Source organism: Marmota monax, unplaced genomic scaffold, assembly GCF_021218885.2.
Source record: "Marmota monax isolate L192 unplaced genomic scaffold, Marmota_monax_Labrador192_F-V1.1 WCK01_AAM20220418_F8-fsc00017, whole genome shotgun sequence".
In the NCBI taxonomy this organism is placed as follows: Eukaryota; Metazoa; Chordata; class Mammalia; order Rodentia; family Sciuridae; genus Marmota; species Marmota monax.
The window spans coordinates 14250786-14272318 of record NW_026695241.1 but is presented as its reverse complement, the minus strand read 5'-3'; the positions used below and the strand labels follow the sequence as shown (position 1 = coordinate 14272318).

Below are 21533 nucleotides of genomic sequence, written 5' to 3'. Positions count from 1 at the left end.
TTAATGTCCCCAAGGCCCAAACCCATCCTAAGGAACTGAAAGTAGCAGCTCCCAGCAAACAGAGACACACTAATCAAATCACCCCAGACCCTTCCTGCACAGATTACTCCTCCAGTCCACCTATCTCCCACCTTTTGGCCTTCCCTCAATCACTGCAGGATTGAGGGAAACAGGACAGGAATGTGGGAGGACTAAAAGAAGACCTTAGCTATAAAAAAGAGAAGACCTCCCCCTTCCATGGATTTACCGCCTTTTGGGTCCCCTTCTTCCTCCAGGGAAGTCTTTTCTGCTGTCCTTTAATAAAGCTTCCACTTTCCACTCTACACTTGCCTTGGCGTGCTTCTCTGGTGTTATACTTCAGCATTATTGTTTCTTTCTTTTTTTTTTTTTAATTTTTTATTGTTGGTTGTTCAAAACATTACAAATTTCTTGACATATCATATTCCACACTTTGAGTCAAGTGGGTTATGAACTCCCACCTTCACCCCATACACAGATTGCAGAATCACATCAGTTACACATCCACTGATTTACATATTGCCATACTAGTGTCTGTTGTGCTCCGCTGCCTTTCCCAGCATTATTGTTTCTTGTCACCCGGTAAACAGCGGTAACAATGCCATTCTGTTACTCAATCAACTTGCTTCCTTTGGAACCTGATTTAGTTAAGTTTAAACTCAATTCCCTTTGTGCCACTGAAATATTTCATGATGCTGGTTATTCTATTTAATTATTCTTTTTTTAGTTTTTAAAACTATAAGGATAATGTTTTTATTTTAGGAGATAATCCAAACAGAAATGTGTACCAAATTAAAGTGTAGAGTGGAGAGTAGAAGCCTTTATTAAAGGATAGCAGAAATAGCACAAATTAAAGAAAAATCAGTCATCTTTATCTACCATTTCAAATTCTTTTTCTCCACAGGTAAGGATAGTTAACAGAAAAGAAATTTTGGACTGTTTTCATGCGTAAACACACAAAAAAAGGGCCTTTTTTCATATAAAGGATCTGTGATGTTTTATTTTGTGTCTTAATGAATCAAATCATGATGCCCAGATATTTGGTCAAATATTATTCTCAATGTTTCTGGAAGGTGACACTTGGGTGTGATTAACATTTATTTCATTTTAATACTTTGTGGTACTAAGGATTTAATCCAGGGGTACTTTGCCATAGAACTATATCCCCAGCCTTTTTTTTTTTTTTTAGACAAAGTCTTGCTAAGTTGCTTAGGGCTTTGCTCAACTGCTGAAGTTGTCTTCATACTTGCACTTGTCCTGCCTCAGCCCCCAAGACCCTGGATTACAGGTGTGCACCCTGTGCTCAATGAGAAAATATTTAAATTGGTGGACTCTGAGTAAAGTAGATTACCTCTGTAATGTGTGTCAACCTTATCTAATCAATAAGTACTAATTAGAACAAAGACCAACCTCTCCTGAATAAGAGATTTGTTAGCAGACTGCCTGTGGTTCTGTTTCTCTAAAGAACTCTAATAATAAAGGATCATACTAAGTGAATGTGTTTATCAGCTTTTTGCTGCTGTGACCAAAATACCTGACATGAACAACTTGGAGGAGGTAAGACTTATTTTGGCTTATAGTGTCAAAGGTCCCAGTTAATGGTGCCAACTTCACTGAAGAAACATCATGACGAAAGAGCATGGGAGAGGAAAGCTGTATCAGTTCATGGCAGCTACGAAGTGGGGGCAGGGAACACTATAGACTGATGCAGTCCTTAAGGCCAAAACCCGAGTGACCTACTTCTTGCTCCCGCCTCCCTATCATTTTCTTCATTTCCCAGTAAGTCCATTCAAATGATTAATCCATCAAATGGATTAATTCACTGATGAAGCCAGAGCCCTTACAATCCAATCTTTTCACCTCTGAATATTGTTGCATTGCTTTTTGTGGGACATTCCAGGTCCAAATATAGCAGGGAATTGTTTTACAACATTATGTTTTTACTTACTGTATTACTGACATTCTTCCAGAGACGAAAGGACAGATATGGCAGAGTTCTACTAGTGGTTCTGCAGGGCTTTTGCTTTTCTAATTCAGGCATTCCTAAGGATCTAGGACCTATAGGTGAAGCTACTATTAGGACTGACCATGTGGAATAAACATGGGGATGAAGTCAATCTACTAAGGAGCTGAACAGGGGAGAAAGAAAGAGCTGGACCTTCTGATGGCAAAAGCCCCTAACCATCTACCTATTGCCTACTTAGGGAGCTTTGTTTTTGCAAGCCAAATAAACCTTGATTTCTGCCTCTGTTTAATGAACTTTATTTGTAACCAACCATGTTCTTTTTAAAATGGCTACAAGTACTCTATAACAGGGAATACCACAATGTAATCAATCCTTTCTTGATGGCTATTCGTTCATTTTCAACAAATGTTAATTGTTATGAAAATAGTTGACACAGAGGTCTATTATCCTTTGAAAGGCCTGCTTATATGGTAGGCCCTTGGATGGTGTCTGGGAATTTAAGCATTTGGGAGAGTTCCTACCATTCTAACTTATGAAAGTTACTTACTGTGCCTAAATTGCTTGTATAAATGTGCAGTTTATGTTCAATACCTGTTTTTGCCTCATGTATCTTTTTCCTATGCTGATTTTTCTTTGCATACTTTTACTATAATAAATCATAATCAAAAGACAGTAGAACGAATTGGACATAACTTTCCTATGTGAATACATGACCAGTTTAACTCCACATCATGTACAACCACAAGAATGGGAAGTTATATTACATGTATGTGTAATATGTTAAAATACACTCTTCTATCTTGTATATCTATAAAGAACAAATAAAAAAATAAAAAATAACATGGAATAACAACAACAAAAAACAATAATAATCAAATCCTATTTCCTTCTAGCAAATTATCAAACCTTGGGATGGTCTTGGGTACCCAAGGGCACAGCTGCCAACAGAAGTGGGATTTGATCATGACCCAGACTCACTGAAATATGGTGAAAGTATGTTTTGAAAGAGGAAGGATAAAGGATGGCATATAATGATTCTCCAGTGTCCGGGTGGCTAGAGTCAACTATGATACGAGGTCGTAGCTGAATGGCTGGCTGTCATCAGAGGTAAAAGTACGTGTGGGATCTGAAAATGATAGAACCAACTTCAGAAAGGTTGGTTTGCTTTGGCTGCTGTTGGCCCCACGGCCCCACGGCCCCACAGTTAAACTGAGGGGAAAAGCAGAGTAGCCCAGGTGATGTGTGATGTCTTTGGTTTTTATCTTCCCTCCAATGGAGGAAAAAGGACCCTAAATTTCCCCAGGGTAGGCCTAAATGTAAAAATTTGCATTCTTCTCTTTTAGTAGGGGGAGCAACATCAAGTGCAGGGTACAAGCAAAATTTTAGTTAAACAGGGGTGGGGTTGGGGAAAGTGGGAGGAGGAAACACTCCAGCAGCTTTTTCCAGCCTAGCTGCTGCTGCTGCTGTTGTAGCCTCCCTCCCTCCACTGCACTGCAGCCTGTCTCTGGCAGCTATAAGGTTAAGGTAGCAAATGCTGAACTGACTACTGAGAGGTTGAGTAAACTGTATAAGAAGGGAAAAAATGGATATTTTTAGTGGTTTATATATCTGGATATAAGATAAAAATTAAAATGTTAAACATTTATGATTTCATAAATACTAGAGGAATCCTCAAGGGAAGTGACAAAAAAGAAATGTGTCAGTGGGACAATAATTCCTTGCTTTCTGCCATCAGTGGCTGTGTTATTCAGCTCTGAGTACTAGAAACAGAATAGTCTCTGTAGCTGATCATTCTGCTATGGAATTTGGATTTTTCCTTATTGAAGTGTCTGGAGATAACAAGAAGAAGAGATGCTCTATAAATGAAGATATACTTTTGGAGTTTTCAAAAACTGGTTTTAATTTCCTGATGAATTCTGGTGAGAGTTGAGATATGATGTTTAAAGGCTGATGATTTTCCAGCCTGATGAGTATATTTTTGAGTGGGACAATTTGGACTCTTTAAGACTGACTAGACAGGGGCTGGGTGTGGCTCAGTGGTAGAGCATTCGCCTAGCATGTGCGAGGCCCTGGGTTTGATCCTCAGCACCACATAAAAATAAATAAATAAAGATATTGTGTCCAACTAAAAAATAAATATTAAAAAAAAAAAAGATTGACTAGACAAAGGAGCCCAGAAAAGCCTTGCTTATCAACTGAACTTCCTGGCTCTGGAGCATTTCACCTCTGTTACGACTGAAGAAAAGTTGGCTTTTTTTGAATCCTGAATTTATTGACCTTAATTTCCAGATCTAAAACCTGACCTAAACTGCCTGGTGTAAGCTATCAGCCTCAGGATGAGCTGAATGCAAGCATAGGCTCAATGAACAGAACTCAGAATCTGCAACCCTGTTCATTTAGGACACTTCTCTTTTTGCTTGGCGGGACTGTCTGAGTCATATAAAAATGCCCACAGAAAAAGCTTGTTCTCTGAAGGGAACAGTTGAAATTCAGCTGCAGATTGGCTAGGTATTTCTGATACGGAGACTGATGGCATTCTGAACATGTGATTACTGCCAAAAGTTCCAAGTTGGGAGAATGTCCATCACAGAAATCATCTACTCTGAAGAGGTCAATCTGACTCTCTCTCAAAGCATGTCTCACTGTTGCTGACTCTTGTATTTGCTTTCCTTATTAGCTGAAGTTACAAAAATGGACTAACACCCAACACGGCTTCCCTCACTCCTTCCTGCTCCACACACTTCCATGAAATCTGATTTATAAGTATGGTTGTCCTTTGAAAGGAACTGTTCTTTTCTAGGCTGCTCCTTGGATAAATGATAAGGATGAAAGGGGTGTGAGGATATGATGTAAACCCATTCTGAATGTTTTGAAAATTCAAAATTTTGCTTTGAAAAATTTCTGAACATCAACTTTCTGGCGACATTGTATAAAAATGCTTTTCTCTGAAGATGTTTTTGTCCCTCTAGTACACCTGCTTCTCTGACAAAAGTTATGGATGAGATTAGGGGAAGACTGAAAAAATGTAAATTATGATCTCTTAATAGAAACACTGATTTAGTAACAACTGAGGAATACAAACTGAAACCCCTGATCTGGGGAAGCAAGAAGGAGGTAAGATAGCATTAGTGATTTTTGTTTTTCAAACTATTCCGGAAGTTTCTACTGCTTCCTAAAGGAAAACTCTTTGTGTCTTTCCAAGCTGTTGGGAAAGTGACTGAATTCACACTGTGGAATCTATGATTATACCTGACAGGGCTGACTATGAAAAATAGAAGGTGGCCCAGCCCTTGCACTTTTCATGCAGAAAATATGCAGCTGTGGTTGAGACTCATGAGTTAGATAAATTAGGTCACAGCAAAACAAGTGGAATCTACTGGCAGTCCCTGTGAAACCAGGGACTGGACTAATTATTTGGGCTGGAGTAGGAAGCCTAGGATAAGCTGCCCATGGTGGGAAGCCACATTGTAGCCTAATGTATGTCTTGCTTGAGATGCCCAACAATTGTAAACTCATTGTTTCCAGGGTTAACACAGGTACCCTGTGGGACTGAACTCGTAACACTGCCTCAGTCTTAGAAGGCTTTCAGGTCAGCCTCACCTCACTGGCTACCAGTCATGCTGTGCCTGAACTGATGCTCTGGGACAGGTTAAAGAAGGATTAATACAGAAACTTGAGGAGGAAGCCATCTGGCTTTCTAAGATAGACATATTACAATTAATAGGATTTGTTTCAACTGGCTAAGTATAGGACTTAGCCAATTAAGTAGAGGACTAAAGGGCATAACTGAAATCAATACAGAAGGTTGGCCTCACTACTGCCTGGGACTTACTGAGAATAAGTTTGCTGTAAAGACACCTTGGTCAATGACCAAGGGGCAGACCAGGCAGAGAAGAGTTAAAGTACCAGGTCTAAACTTCTATCCTTGAAAAGGCCTGCTTATAAGGGTTGCCTTTCTAATCTGTGAAATTAGAATTCTGTTGAGTTCCCACCATTCTAATTGATAAGAGTGGCTCACCCAAACTGTACAAACAGTAAGGCTTATGCTGAACACCTGCTTTCCTTCTGAGAGTCCGAAATTTTTGGCATATGCCAGGTAGAGGGTGCCAATTTAACTTGTCCTCAAGAAAAACTCCAGGTACTGGATCTCCAATGAGCTTCCCTGATAGAAAATATCTAACATGTGTTACTGCAACTTTTGCTGGGGAAATTAAGCACATCCTGTGTAATTCTACTGGGAGAGGGCTCTTGAAAGCTTGCATCCAGTTTTCCCCAGACTTCACCCTATGCACCTTTTCCTTGGCTGATTTTGTTTCTTTTCCTGTATCAAATCACAGCTGTGACTACAACTACACACTGAGTGCTTTGAGTCTTTATTGTGAATTACTGAGTCTGGGGCTATGGTCTTAGGGATCTCTAATACAGTTGAAAATAAGAGTAAGATGTTCAAGAAACAGTAAAAAGGCAAGTGTGGCTGGAGTCATGCAAGTAAAGCTGGACAGAGGAAGGGTCTTATCATGTAAAGGTAGTAAAGGTAAGTTTGGATTCTGCGTATGACAGGAAGCCACGGGAGGTTTTTGAGCAGAAAGAAGGATCAGTGCAGCTGCAGTCAGGGATCTGAAAGAGTGAAAGCAGGGTGGCCAGACAGGAAGCTCTCATATCCAGAAACTCTTCAATCATCCCTTGGTAGTTCAGGAACTATTTTAGAAAGGAGAAATATAAGTTTTATCTTTAAGGATGAGCAGAAATTTGGTAGATGGATTTGTTTAAGGAATGAGGAAGGCATTTTAAGCACAGGGGAGAGAACCTGAACAAAGGCCCAAGGCATAAACTGAAGGGTGTAGGTAAGGAACAGTGAGGGGTTTAGTCCCGTTGAGAAAGGATGCTTGGGGAAAGAGCTGCAGATGAGGTTAGAGAAGGCAGCTGATATGTCAGACTTTGAAGACTCTGTGAATCATGCTAAGGAGTTGCACTTCATCTCATAAGGCAGATGGAGAGGTTATGACTGATTGTAAAGGGTCAAACTTGGGTTTCAGGAAGCTTAATAATGGCAGCAACATAAATGAGGGGCTGACAAAAACAGCAAGTTTAGAAGTAATTGTCATATAACCCAATTCTAAAGCATTCTGAATTGCATACACACAAAGCCATGCATAAATAATCTATTATATATGTATAAGAATAAAAGCCTTGGGCTGGGGTTGTGGCTCAGTGGTAGAGCACTCGCCTAGCATGTGCAAGACACTGGGTTCAATCCTCAGCACCACATAAAAATAAATAAATAAAGGTATTGTGTTCAACTACAACTAAAAAAAAATTTTTTTTTAAAAAAGAATATAAGCCTTTTCATATACTAAGAAGAAATTAAAAATGAATCTGTCATTAATGAAGACTAAAACAAATGAAAACACATCTAAACATTTGTCAAGTTGTTGGTATAACAGAGAATTACTCAAGTGATTTTAAAACACTTATAAATCCCTACTAAAACATGTACTAAGGACAAAAAAATATAAAGAAATATCAGACTGCTTTCAGTGGCCCCATGGTCAGTGGTAAGGTTGTTGCTGTTATTTTGAAACTATACATACATATAGATTAGGACAAAGCAATATAACATTAATGTCATCAGGTACTAAGAATTCCAGCATCAACAAAAACTAACACTAACATAAAAGGAAACAAATAGAGGTCTGGAATGACAGAAAAGCTAGTGGTAGTTCTGCAATCTGTTCTGTCCTCTTACTGGCTCAAGAAATAGAGATGACTTGATCAAATTACCTTAGAAACATGCTAATGAGAGACATTCTGGCAAGCACATTAAAAGTACTACAGGAACAATGCTTACTTACTGAATGCTTTAGCAGGATAGATTTGGTCTATCTAGATTGCTTATTATGCATAAACCTGGGAGGTATACTACAGGCATGACTACCCAGAAAATGTAAAAAATTACACAATTATCAAGAACATACTACAGATGTCTCATGATTAAAATAGCCCTTTTGTAGAAATGATATTCCACATGCATCACTTAGAGGTCTTATATGTTAAAACCTGGGCCACAGCTCATCCTAAATCAAGGCAAGAAAGCACATGGGCACAGCTCTGGCAGTCATGAACTTTTCTTTGCTTTGACTGTCTTGTGACAATTATCTTTTTTGAAAATATTCAAAGATAAGAGCTCTTACTATTCTCAGTTCAATTTGTCAACCCAACCCTTTGCATCATCTCACCAATAATGTTTAATTTGAATTGGAAGTATTAGTGTGAATATTTCCTAACAGTATCTACCAAAACTTAGTGGTCATACACATCTTTTGAGGCCTAAACTGTGGAATATAAAAAAGTTAAGAAAGTTAAAAAGTTGTGAAAAAAGTTATGAAAGTCAAAAGAACAAAGGAATAAATTTAAAAGGATTCCCAAAGGCCAAACATGGGATGATTTGAGCAACAAAAAGAATGACTATAATATGGTGAAACATAAATACATAAAAATCTATGAATTTGTAATGATCCTCGTGATATTTTGAAATGTATGTTTGGCAATCCTCTCAGTTTCCTCACACAGTTCCTAAAACCCTCAGAATCTCTGGATTGATAAAGTATCTTCTGTATGCTAAAGAGATAGCATACAGAGGCTTGGGGGCTCCTGGACAGTTATGAGAGCTTATTGCCAGGGGAACCATGTGATTAGAGGGTTAGAATTTTAAGTCCCACCCTTCAGAGGGGCTGAAGATTGAGCTATACATAAATGAGTGGAAAATGAGTTATCACCCATGCTTACATAATGAATCTTCCACAAAAACCTCAAAAGACTGAGTTCTGAAAGCTTCTGGATTGTTGAACACACGTAAGTTCCTAGTGGAGAGCACACCTAGAGAGGGTAGGAAAGCTGTGTTTTCTTTTATAACTCACTTTTTGCATCATGTCTATTTGTGCTCTTCATCCATATCCTTTATAAGATCCTTTATGATAAATGGGTAAATGTGTTTTTCTGCATTCTTTCAGCTGCTCTAGTAAATTACCTGAACCCAAAGAGGAGATCATGGGAATTCCAGTTTAAGACTGCTAATCAGCTCAGGCATAACAACTTAAGGCTTGCAACTGGCATGTGAAGTGGGAGGAGGGAAATACTCTTATGGACTCAGCTCTCAATCTGTGGGATCTGATGCTAGCTCCAGGCAGACTGAGTTAAACGAGAGGACACCCAGATGGTGTCCAATGGGAAGTTTGCTGTCAAATGCCTGCTTGATATGTGCAGAAATATTCCCACATATCTGGTATGAGAAGTGTTTAATGAGTATAGAAAAACACACTTTGTTTTTTATTATCTGTTTTCCCCTATGTCCCCGACAATGCTCAAAAACAAAGCAAAGCAACAAACAATATAAAAATGAAACAAAAAGAAAAAAAAAAAAACCCACACATCTTTGGTCTCTGTTGGAGGGAATCAAATTATTACTTGAAAACATTTCAAGGGAAAAATAATCAACAATCAACAATTTATCCTGCTGGCCCCAATTATCTGAAAAGGGAAAGTTCTCTATAAAAGAATCCCAAGTAACAAATCCAGAAGGAATGGTAGAGAGTATCACTGCTTTGTAACCCAAAATGAAAGACAGGATCCAGAAAACAAACACAAACAGTGGCCTTCTAGGCAAAAGGTCAAAGAGAAAATGTGGTATGGCTAGATCAAGCTAATGCCAACTGATCTCACTGATGAAACTTAATATCACTAAAAGTGGAATAATTAGATACTATTATATGCCTCCCAATGTAATGCAGTATACCTGTAATAAAAAGCAGAACCAAACACATCCAAGCCTCTAGAGCTAACTTGCAGTTTTTAGAATATATAGCAAATAGTAGAATAAACTAAAATAACAATACAAGGATACAACATGCTAGATCCATAATATGGGAAATTATATAGCATAAAAGACACTATTTTTTTAACAAATAAAATGACACTTAAAAAGAAGGGCAGGAGACTGTTACAGATTATGAGAAACTTAAGCTCTTAGACTGGATACTGATTCAAACAAATCAATTATAAGAAAACATCTGAAACAAGTGGGAAAATTGAACAGTCTGGGTATTAGGTGATAAAGGATAAAAACTAATTTTATGGTTTTGTTAGAAAAAAAATCTTACTTTTAGAGATACATACAACAGTAAAAGAACATGTGGAATCTGCTTTAAAATTCTCTAGAAAAGAAAAAAAATGCAGGGGTATATGGGGTGAAAAGATGAAACTAGAGCAGCAGAATGTTGACAGACGCTGAAGCTGGGCGACAAATAGGTATGAGGGTGTCATTATACCCTCCACTTCTGTGCGTATTTAAAAATCTTCCTAATAAAAAATAAAAAGAAATGAATTAAACTAATACTTGGCAAAAGTTTAAAATAGTAATTCATATTTGGTTGAGGTATGAGGAAAAATGTTAGTCTCAAAGGAAGTGAACAGGATTCTTTTTTTGAAAAGTAATTTAATAATTATGTATCATATATATTTTCTTGATTTACATTTAACCCAGCAAAATTTATTTTTAAGAATTCTAAGAAAGCCTAGTGTGGTAGCACACACCTAAATCCCAGCTATTCAGGAGGCTGAGGCAGGAAAATTCCAAGTTTAAGGCCAGCCTGGGCAATTTAGTGAGACCCTGTCTCAAAATAAAAGGACTGGTGATATAGTTCAATGGTGGGGCAACCCTGGGTTCAATCCTCAGTACAAAAAAAAAAAAAAAAGATTCTAAGAATATGATATGCACAAAGATAAATTTAAAATGATCTCACAGTACACAACCTATTTCTAAGCTATGGTAAATTTATATATTTTTTTATAGCTATTAACCATCCAATTGTAAATGGCTAATAACATGGGAAAATGTTCATGGCAAGCAGTTAAGTACAAATTGAAGGCCATAAAATAGTATATACATTTTAGCCAAATTTAGTTTTCTTTTTTTAGTTGTAGATGGACACAATATCTTTCATTTTATTTATTTTTATGTGGTGCTGAGGTTTGAACCCATGGTTTCCCATTTGCTAGGTGAACGCTCTACCACTGAACTACGACCCAAGCCCCAAATTTAGTTTTCTGAAGAAGTATTCATATAACTATAAAAAACAACCCATAAGTGTATGCTTCAAAATGTTAATAGCTGTTATTTCTAGTTGATGGAATTAAAATATTTTAAATTTTTTTAAAGATGGTTTTTCTATTCATGAGTAGGTACATTTCTAGATAAAAAATGAATTTAAATTTTTAAAAGTTCAAATCTAGATCAGTTCCCGAGAGTGGTTAACAATGAAATAATAAATGGCTATGGTGGTGATTTCTGAAATAATAAACTAAATGACAGAAGGCTGGAAGGATAAGGCAAAGCAGAAAATTTTTTTTAGAAGAACAGGCATTTAGCTCACACAAAGAAAATTTTAAATTTAAAGGAAGTGTCAAAAAGGAGAAAAAAGCAGATTATAGTTTACATGTTTATAAAAGCTTCAACTGGAGAGTTATAAATATCTAATACAAATTACCTAGTTATTCTAACAATTCTGAAAAAAGCTGATGTAGCATGATAGACAGTTCTCTATTCTATTTTGTGTTCCACCCCGATAATTTTAAATTATTATTTTTGGTATACAAAAAGAAATTTTAGAATATAAATATAAATCATATGGAATTTCCTCTATTGAATTCAGTTCACGTAACATAGGTCAAATCTGTTAAGTGAATAACTAATATATTAAAATCTAGAAAATGCCATAAAACTATACTTTCATATGCGGTTAATAATTAACAAAATCAGACTTCTTCAGCATTTTTCTACACTCACTAATTTTAAAACTTCAGTTATCTCTTTCCGAAATCAAGCAAAAGCAATAAAAACATCCCGACTACCTGGTTTCCGTACTTTCTTTGGCTCTTCATGGTCCTTGTTTTCTGGATTTGGAGATTCTAGAAAGCTGATTTCTTCTGTGACACTTTCCCCCTCCTGGTTCTTGAGGCTGTCTTCCTCTTCTTGAATATGGGATTCCAATTCTGATTCTTCTGAATCAAGAAATATCTGACCAGCAACTACTCTGCCCGTGGTGGTATGGTCCTTTACTGACTCATCTGATGGCAAAGAATTCTGAGAATATAAAATATTTTTAGTTATCAACAGAACCAAGACTCCCTCTAGCCTTCCTTCACTTTTGCAAACCCAGCTATGTCTCCTTCAGTTCATCCCTATAGGCTCTGGCTGGTGTTCATGACATGCCTTCATCACTTGCTTGACTCATTCTTTTTTTTGAATTTCAACTCAGATGCTACTTTTCCCAGGAAGCTTTTCTTAATTCCAAAAGTCCGGCTTAGGTTATCCCTCTACATGTTCTCATCATATATTATACTTACTCTATGATAACATTGTATTAAAATTTCCTGTTTTTATCTACATTTCTTCTAGAGATTAGAGCTCATACAGTGTCCTCCTTGGATATGTAAGAATCAGTCTTACTCATTTAAACAATCAATAAGAGCATAAACTCATTTTTCTTTGAAAAGTTATGTAAATGGAAACAAATGGCAGAAGTTCAGTCCTCAAAACTCAAAGAACCCCCCCCCCCCCCCACACACACACGGACTAAAACCAATTTCTAATCAGGCAACAAAAATATTACCCCCTTAAGCTTCTCAGATATACACACCAAATGTTCAAGTAGAAATTAAAGTTAATAGCCAACATTCTTTTTTTGGTACTGGAAATTGAACTGGGGCATTCAGCCACTGAGCCACATCCCCAGCCCTATTTTGTATTTTATTTACAGACAGGATCTCACTGAGTTGCTTAGTGCCTTGCCACTCCTGAGGCTGGCTTTGAACTCATAATCCTCCTGTCTCAGCCCCCCTGAGCCTCTGGGATTACAGGTGTGCACCACCACACCTGGCTAGACAACATTCTTTTTTTTTTTAATATTTATTTTTTAGTTGTAGTTGGACACAATACCTTTATTTTATTTATTTTTATATGGTGCTGAGGATCGAACCAAGGCCCTTGCGTGTGCTAAGACAAGCTCTCTGCTGAGCCACAACCCCAGCCCCATAGCTAAATTCTTAATGAAAGTATCAACTATACTCTCTTGTAGGTCAGTGATTTTTTTTTTTTTTACCCTAGAAGAGTTATAACTAATATTGATGTTGCCTATCTTTTTCTTTTCTTTTTACTCAAAAGACACAGATTTCATATCCTCAGTAAAGTACAAAATTCCATGCTTCTAAATTGGGCAGCAAATAGTGGCCTGTGCAAATTTTAGTACACACCTTGGAATCCAAAGATTCTTCCTGGCTGCCTTCTTCATCTGTAAAGAAATTTTAATACAATTGGTCATCTTTTCTGTTGGGAAATTACAAATATTATTAAAATAAAATATTTGATAAAACAAATAAACAATTATTTTAAAATTGGTTGTATTCAGCATCTGGTCTCAAAATATTGAGTGAAAAGAAAAAAACAGGTTGAGGGGGTAACTTCTTTCTTTCTCTAGGTAGGAAAACCAACTGTATCCAGTCAAAATGAACAAACCACAGATACTTTACCTTCCATCCAATTTCTGTAAATAGTCTGTTACTGAGAATGAGTTATTCAGTTCATAAAAATAAATATCCAATTTCATATTCTAGTCTTCTACTTATTCTGTTCTCTGCTCAGGATCTGGAGTTACATTGGCTTATTTTAGTGCTAATCAGCATTTAACTGTTTGCTAATACTGCCAAGAATGGCAAATCGTAGTCGTCGTCGTCCTCATCATCATCATCATCAGTACAGTTGCCAAATATGTTAAAATTTGTTTTACTTCACTGAAGAGATAACCAGATAGATATAAAAAGTAGTATCGTATTATTTGTATACTCACCCACATGAGAGCTATTTATTAAGAAACTTGACAGCTTATACTAAATAAATAATGAATCCAGACACCAATTACACCTTTCTTCCAAATTCATCCACACTGCTTTGGTTATGTCAGATTACATAATTTTCCTTTTATTCTTTCTGTGTTTCCCAGCTCTATTGTTATTCTGGCTGCTTGTTATTCTTTTTCCTGGTCTTATATAAACACATGAAATAACTCAATATCCAGAAGCAAATATTTGATCTTTGCATTCACTGGCAGTTAAAAAAAAACAAAAACACAAAACTGTCAGATGATCTCTAGGTTTTCCTTCTTGTTCTTAAGATTATCTGATTTTATGTAGAAGTAAGATTCAGTATTTTCTGCTCCATAAGATAGGAGGAATTAACCAATAGATTCTCTAAGACCATTTGATTTTTACTGGAAAATTTAGTTGTTATCTTTACTTCAAATAGTTCTATTTTAAAGATTATTTGTAAGTTACAACTATAACAAAAACATGTTTTGAACTGTATTGTCATTAAAGCTAACTTAAAGAAATATAATCAACTCATGCAAAAATTTACAACTCTATTTTACAATTACTCATTTGTTTTGAATATCTGAGAAAACCAGTCTACTTCTGACTATGAAAATGTCTCAAATCCAAAGACATTTAAATTATAGCTAGTATTCATATTCACTTACTTTACTTTCCTCATATGTTTGGATTTTGGCAGGTGGGAGAAAGGTATGGCATGTTGGTCCCACAGTGCACTTAACATTTAGGTAGTGATGTCAATTAACAATCATCCTTCCTGCTAACTTCTTTCCAAACATAACCTTAAGCCAAGTTCTAACAGATGGCTCAAGTTCCATTCTCAGCAAATCTTTAGATAAATGAAAAATTCATCTCTATTATTAATTATATCAGAGTTGTATGTGTAGATGTAGTTAAGCATAGATGTATTACGTAGTTAATGTATCAAGAGAAGTCATTAGGTGTGCAAATGTGTATGATACATCCCAAAGACTGAAACCTGGATTAGACGGAACTCTACTAATTACTGAATCTAGTACCTTGTCACAACAGGTCAAAAAGGTAGCCAATAGGTAAGTAATGTAGACACCTATAAGTAAATTTAAGGACATACACATTTGTAGAACTACAAACTTTTAGGCATTACAAGAGCAAAATGTGTTTCTGAACTCTAAGAGACATGACCGTGACATCAGGGTTATTTCATGTGAATTGCATCATGCTTCTCTTTTCCTCTCTCTTTACAAACTAGGAATACACACTAAGATTGCTGATAAATAAAAGAACTTTCTCAGTTACTAAACTAGGAAAGCCTACTTCAGGTAGCCATCTAAAAGCATAAGCTATTTTCTCTTTTAAACTGATATTTACATTCACATAATATATTTTTTAAAGAGCTGTTTATGCCCTAAGCACTCCCATATGTAACAAGCAGCTAAAGATGAAAAACACTGGAGTAATCTATAAACAAAAAGTAAATAGTACATTTTTTTTTTAATCAGAATACAGACATCAAGTAACAAAATGTGAAAGGATTCAATAAAGAGCTGTGGATTTCTCATTTACCAGTATCATATCCAAAATACAATTGTTCACACTATTTCATTAACTGTACATTTTCCTTTAAAAAAGATCAATATTCATTATACCAGCTAACAAAGCCACAAAGTATCAGGATACTTTTTAAGGAAAAGCAATTATACAAAGTTTAGTGAAAAGAGACCAGATACCCTTGTCTTCTGCTCTGTCACTTTGCTTAGGATCTGTACACATTCTGGGATATTCTTTTTTTTTTTTTTTAAATATTTTTATTTATTTATTGGCGAACACAACATCTTTATTTTTTGTACGTGGTGCTGAGGATCGAACCTGGGCCGCACGCATGCCAGGCGAGCGTGCTACCACTTGAGCCACATCTCCAGCCCCCATCTGGGATATTCTTGATTCTGAATTCCCCCAAAGCTGAGGCCTCTTAAAAGCTAAGTATGACACTGGCTTCATCACTTAGTTAATTTGGACAGACATGGTTGAGTGTCAAAAGTTTGCTCAGCCTCCATTTTCTCAATCTGTCAAAAGGGAATGGATGACACCATCTGTCCTGTTCATTTGCAATGTTCTAAGAAATGAAAGCCATGAAATTCAATATCCTTCTTAAAATTTACTCTCTGAATTTATGGTATTAATATAACTATTATCTGAAATACCTGGCAGTGGATCTAATTTAAAAGACTCTGTAACACTGTACATCATAAATAAAGTAAATAGTGTTTGCATCTTTCCGCAAAAAATAAAGTTTTTTTTTTTTTTTTTTGGTGTGTGTGTATGTGCGTGCCACGCTAGGGACTGAACCCAGGGCTCCTGCATGCTAAGCACATCCTCTGCCACTGAACTATACCTCTAGCCCCAAGAAAGCATGTATTTCTAAATGAGAAACATTATACCTTTTCACTTATATCTTGAGAAAAAACTTTTAAATCCTCGTTATTTATTCACAGGGAAAGGAAGCATTTCTAATGTAAGTATCATATTTCTACGTCTTTATTAATAGGATCAAGATCTTCTTTGTTGGCTAACTATATTTTACCTGGTTATAAATGCAACTCTTCCTGGGTAACAATTCACATTTACGTTAAAGTTACTACCCCAAAACTGGTTTTAATACAGGAGCAAAGCTTTAATTCTAAACTCTTACAACTACGCTGAAATTCTGTATAAAACAAGCACTTTAATGAATGAAAAAGTCAATTGAAAAATCTAAGCACTTAATTTATAAAACTTTATATCACATGTTTTATGATACTTACACTAATTAGTACAACCCAGTTGTCTCTTGTTTTATATGGAGGACTCATTCCAGGATTCTCCACCCACAAACCCCGGGACAACAAAAGCTGAGGATGCTAAAAGTCCCTTATATAAAAGTACGTAGTATTTGTATATAACTTACACCCTTTCTTACTTATAATACCTAGTAGAATGGAAATGCTAGGTAAGTAGTTGTTACATTGTTTAGAAGACAATGACAAGGAAAAAAAGCTTGTACATGCTCAATACAAACACTTTCCCCCAAATATTTTCCATCTTTAGTTGGCTAAATCTGCTGGAATTTGTTGATAGGAAGGGCCAACTGGTCTTTATTAACTTTTACATGGTTATCTATATTATTTTAGTCTCAGCTAAGATTTTGCCTTTACCAGGGAAATGTTTTGGCACAGCTTTCACAACGATGGAAATCAAAACAGACATTTCTTTTTTTGCAGTGCTGTGAATTGAACCCAGGGCTTTGTGCATGTGAGGCAAACACTCTACCAATTGAGCTACATCCCCAGCCCAAACATAGACATTTCCTGAACCTTTACTTACACCAATACACATAAAGTTAACACTTCAGTGTCAACAGTGTTTTATTATAACATTCTCAGAGACCCAACTGTTGATCTTCAAATATCATCTCCACTGACATGGAGCTCTGTGCATATGAAACAAAGTCAAAAGAAAACATAGGGAAATTTGAATGCTTTAATTTTCTTTAAACTCTGCAAACTGAATTCAGAGAGATGTATGTTTTTAATTAGTGCAGTTCTCAAACTTTAGTGTGAAGAATCACTTACAGACCATATTTCTGTACAAATCCTTGACCTATTCCAGAACTAAAACCAAATTCTTAACAAAACCTAAGAGAAATTCTGTTGAAAGTGGTCCATCAGTTACTTTACCCATTAAACTCAACGGCTTAATTTCTTACTTTTTTTGATCAAACAACTGCTAGAGGTGCTTCAAGAATTATGTACTATATAGTCTTAAAAGACTTGGTATGAACACAGGCCATTACTACAACTGGAGTAGAATCGACCTCAAAGTATGCTGGCAGTGAAGTAGTGTGCATATGGTTCTTACTTTTAAAATGGTATCTCAAATCACATCACAGATAGAATTTTGGTTTAGGTCTCTTATTTTAGAAGCAGGATGATGTTATGGCATTGATTTACAACTAGGGCAGATAATTTGGGGATTTGAATAACCAGCTGGGAAATTTTCTTTGAATTAATGGGAGTTGACATTTATATTCTGTCTTGTTTCAAAAAAATTTAAAGCCACAGAACAGCTATCTCGTTCACTGACACTGATTAAAATTCCAGCTTTCCTATACTAATTGTTTGTCAACACTTAGAATATTATGTTTTTTAAAATCAACATTCCCACAAGAGAAGTTTTCTGATGTAAGCAAACCAAAACATCAAAAAGGAAACAATTTTCAAAACCAGAGCATAAATTAGATAATTGAAAATAAATTCAAAAGTCCATGAATTTCTGTATCTATATAAAAGGGTGCAACTATTTGTTGTTCAGTTTATGAGGCTCAAGTCTTCCCCCAAAGTGATAAAAATCGCTGTCAACAAACATGGGGCAACTCGGAGACACTGTGACAGAGGTCACCACTTTCTCAGGAAGGTTTCAAAAAGTGGGTTGGAGAGTGGCTACAGTTACATCGTTAAGTCTCTGTTTTAAAAAAGATATAGACTAAGGACCACCTCAGGTGTTAGGCAAACGCACCAAATCACTGTCAACCCCTACCCAGTGCTGTTGGACCCTGCTCTGCCCAAAGTGACAGCTCCAGGTGTGTCAATTACAAAACCTAAACGGAGGGTTCCAGGCTCGAGGAACCCCCAGCCGGGTCATGTTGGGGGTCTAAGCCAGCTGTGGGGATTCATTCCCATAGAGTCAATTCCTTATCCGTGAGAAGCCACGTAAAGTTTGTTACGTTGAGAAAGAGGTGTGGGCAGTGTAACCGCCCCTTCCTTTTCTCCCCTCCTCCGGCTCCCTAAACACCCACAATACCCAGGCTAACCGAAGCCCAAGGTTAGAGCGAGTGACAGCCCTGTACGAGTGTGATTAGAGACAGCGGAGTCCCGGTCCCTGAGCCCCCACGGCCCTGATCACCGACCGAGGCCGGGGGGCGGCGGCTCCGGCCTTCAGGCCGCGGGGAAATATACTGACCCGAGGACGCCAAGGCCGAGCCCAGTAGCACCGCACAGAGCAGTAGCGTCAGCCCGACCCGGACCTGCATCCTGTTCTCGCGACCGCTGCCACCCCCTGCAGCTGTCGCCTTCACCTCTGCCACCACGGACTCAGCGGCCGCCGCCTCGCCACTGTTCTTCCTGCTCTAGCTTTCTTTCTCCGCCCCTTCCCAGGCTTCCCTGACCCTGAGCGCAGCCAATCCCTGATCGCGGTCGCGGATTTCTCGCCCAATCGCTGTGTTCGCCCCGCCTTCCTCATTGCTCCCGCCCCGAGGTCATCTATTGGCCAATCATTGTCCGAAGCTCCCACACCAGCTTTCCTGGTTGGACCACGGCCTCACCGACATGGCCCCAGCTAATTGGTAGCTCTTAAATCAGAGAGTGAGTCAAAGGCTGGGAGAAAAATTTTCCCAGTACTGCAATTACCACAATACACTTCGTGTGATTGACGGGCGTGTGCTCTTGGGAAGCGTAGTCCATCCTGGGGCAAGCTCTAGTGCAGGTGGCTGTGGAAGTTAGGAGAATTTAAGAACGCTTGAGCTAGATATTAACACAAGGCTGTGAATCCACTTTTATGTTTTGCTTTGGGGCCAAAGTAAATATCAAGGAACACATGAGGTTAAGACATGTTATCTGTTAACCATCTCTATTTTATTCAGAAAATTCGAATTGAACATAGTGACGGGAGCATTGAGAACAATGCAACTTTTTTTTTTTTAAAGCTTTAGTTTTTTTTTTTTTTAATTTTAGATTTTTAATAAATTTACTTTTTAAAATATTTACATAAAAGAGTACCGTGGTATATGAAAATCAGGGTGCAACTAACTACTGTTTATCCTCTTCCTGACAAAAGGAAATCATATGCAGTACATATTATATCAATGCTACTATCAATTTTTACTAGGGCCACTAGATAATAATCATCTGGAAAACGTGCCAAAAGCTTTTGTAAAACCCTTTCAAACACGTGTCCTCATATCTCTGATCTGTGAATTGCAGTGTTTTCTTCTTCCTTGACCAGAAAAGAGGCTATATTTGTGAGTGTGGAGATGGAGGTAATAGCCACAGCGTTGTGTAAACAGAAATACTTAATATAACACTTAGGGATTCAGGAATGTTCCTTCTGTAGCAGGGCGGTAGCTTCATGCCCCCACCCCTTCTTTCATCAAATTGCGTCATTCTGATTTCCTTAGTACCTATCTGCAATCAAGGCATTTGCCAATCTGGGCATCTTTCTTCTTTGAGAGGAAATCATTTTTTTTTTTCCTTCTTTCCCCAGTAACAGTCTAAAAAACTAACTGCTGTTCTTCACCTTAGAGGAGATGAAAGATATTATCTGACAAAAAGTTCTTTTTTCTACTTAACCTCCTTGGCTCTTACCTCCATTTATGTCACTAACATGTTTTCTCATCCTTTGTCTGTTTTTAAATCATAGAGTAAAATAATTTTCTTCCCATTTTTCATATAATCGTATCCCTCTTATTTTAAAATTTACTTTTGTATCAATTTACATTTTTTTTCTCCTTCTTACTGGAAACTTCCTGAATGGGTCACATTTCCCTTACCTGGATGATGCACCCAAGGTCTAGTAGTTATATTTTCAGATCATTCTCCCATCACTCTAAGTCACATACTAGAACCATACTAATTTTCCTTAAACACTACTTTCATATGCCTATTTAAAATTTTTCAATGGCCTCTTTTTTCATAGACTAAAGAACATTAGAAATTTGTCAATTCACAGATTAGGAGAATGTGCTGACAGTCCTCTTTTGGTGAAGTACTGGGGAAGAAACTTCTGCCATCCACAAAAGAAGTGTTAACTATCTGATCATAAGATTGGGGAAGGTTCTCTGCATAGTTAAGGCCCAGCTTCTTTGTAATTTTTGTCTTTAGGAATTCTTATTGTTAAGGCCCTGTGCTGGGTTCTTTAACTTTTTAAAAACTGCTTTATAATTTTCCACATTAACATAATCTTGCCTTGCTATGGGCTTCCCTACCCACCTCTCATCTGCCCTTACTTCTTTGCTGCAGCCCTAGTATCCTTCCCAGTTTTTTTTTTTTTAAATATTTATTTATTAGTTTTTGGCGGACACAACATCTTTGTATGTGGTGCTGAGGATCAAACCCGGGCCGCACGCATGCCAGGCGAGCGCGCTACCGCTTAAGCCACATCCCCAGCCCCTTCCCAGTTTTAATTATATTTTTTCTTGGTTGAGATTTCTCCAACTGGTCCTGATACCTCCTTCATCTTCACTTCTCCAAGTATCTATCAAACATTTACAACCCTCCCTCTTACCTGTATTGTAAACTTGCTGAGGTCAGTGACAATCACATGATCCTATATATAGTAATAGAACACTGAACTTGCCACATACTAGCACTAGATTATTATGGTTGATTGATAGATACAACTTCCCTGTCTGTTGTGAATTTCAAAAGAGAGATTCAGGAAAAATGCACTTACTACACCGTGGAGTGCTCTATAGATAATATTTCTTATTAACTGCTTATAAGGATGGAAATTAGTTTTATTCCTTTAATTTGAAAGGGTTTAGAACTACTAGAGCTTTTGCCATTAACCAGCAGAATAACTAATACATTCTGCAAAT

General features: G+C 37.2%; 1 protein-coding gene across 1 annotated transcript in view; it reads right to left on the bottom strand.

The window, feature by feature from the left end:
- The window catches only part of Sel1l (SEL1L adaptor subunit of SYVN1 ubiquitin ligase), a 57365-nt gene extending 38290 nt beyond the window's left edge, over positions 1 to 19075 (bottom strand). The window contains exons 1-3 of the mRNA XM_046440722.2: positions 18902 to 19075; positions 13292 to 13329; positions 11891 to 12122 (exon numbers count right to left, since the gene is read on the bottom strand). Of these exons, the coding sequence (XP_046296678.1) occupies positions 11891 to 12122; positions 13292 to 13329; positions 18902 to 18971 (340 nt within the window). The 5' untranslated portion in view covers positions 18972 to 19075. The remainder of the gene's footprint in view (positions 1 to 11890; positions 12123 to 13291; positions 13330 to 18901) is intronic.
- Between the last annotated feature and the right edge of the window lie 2458 nt (positions 19076 to 21533).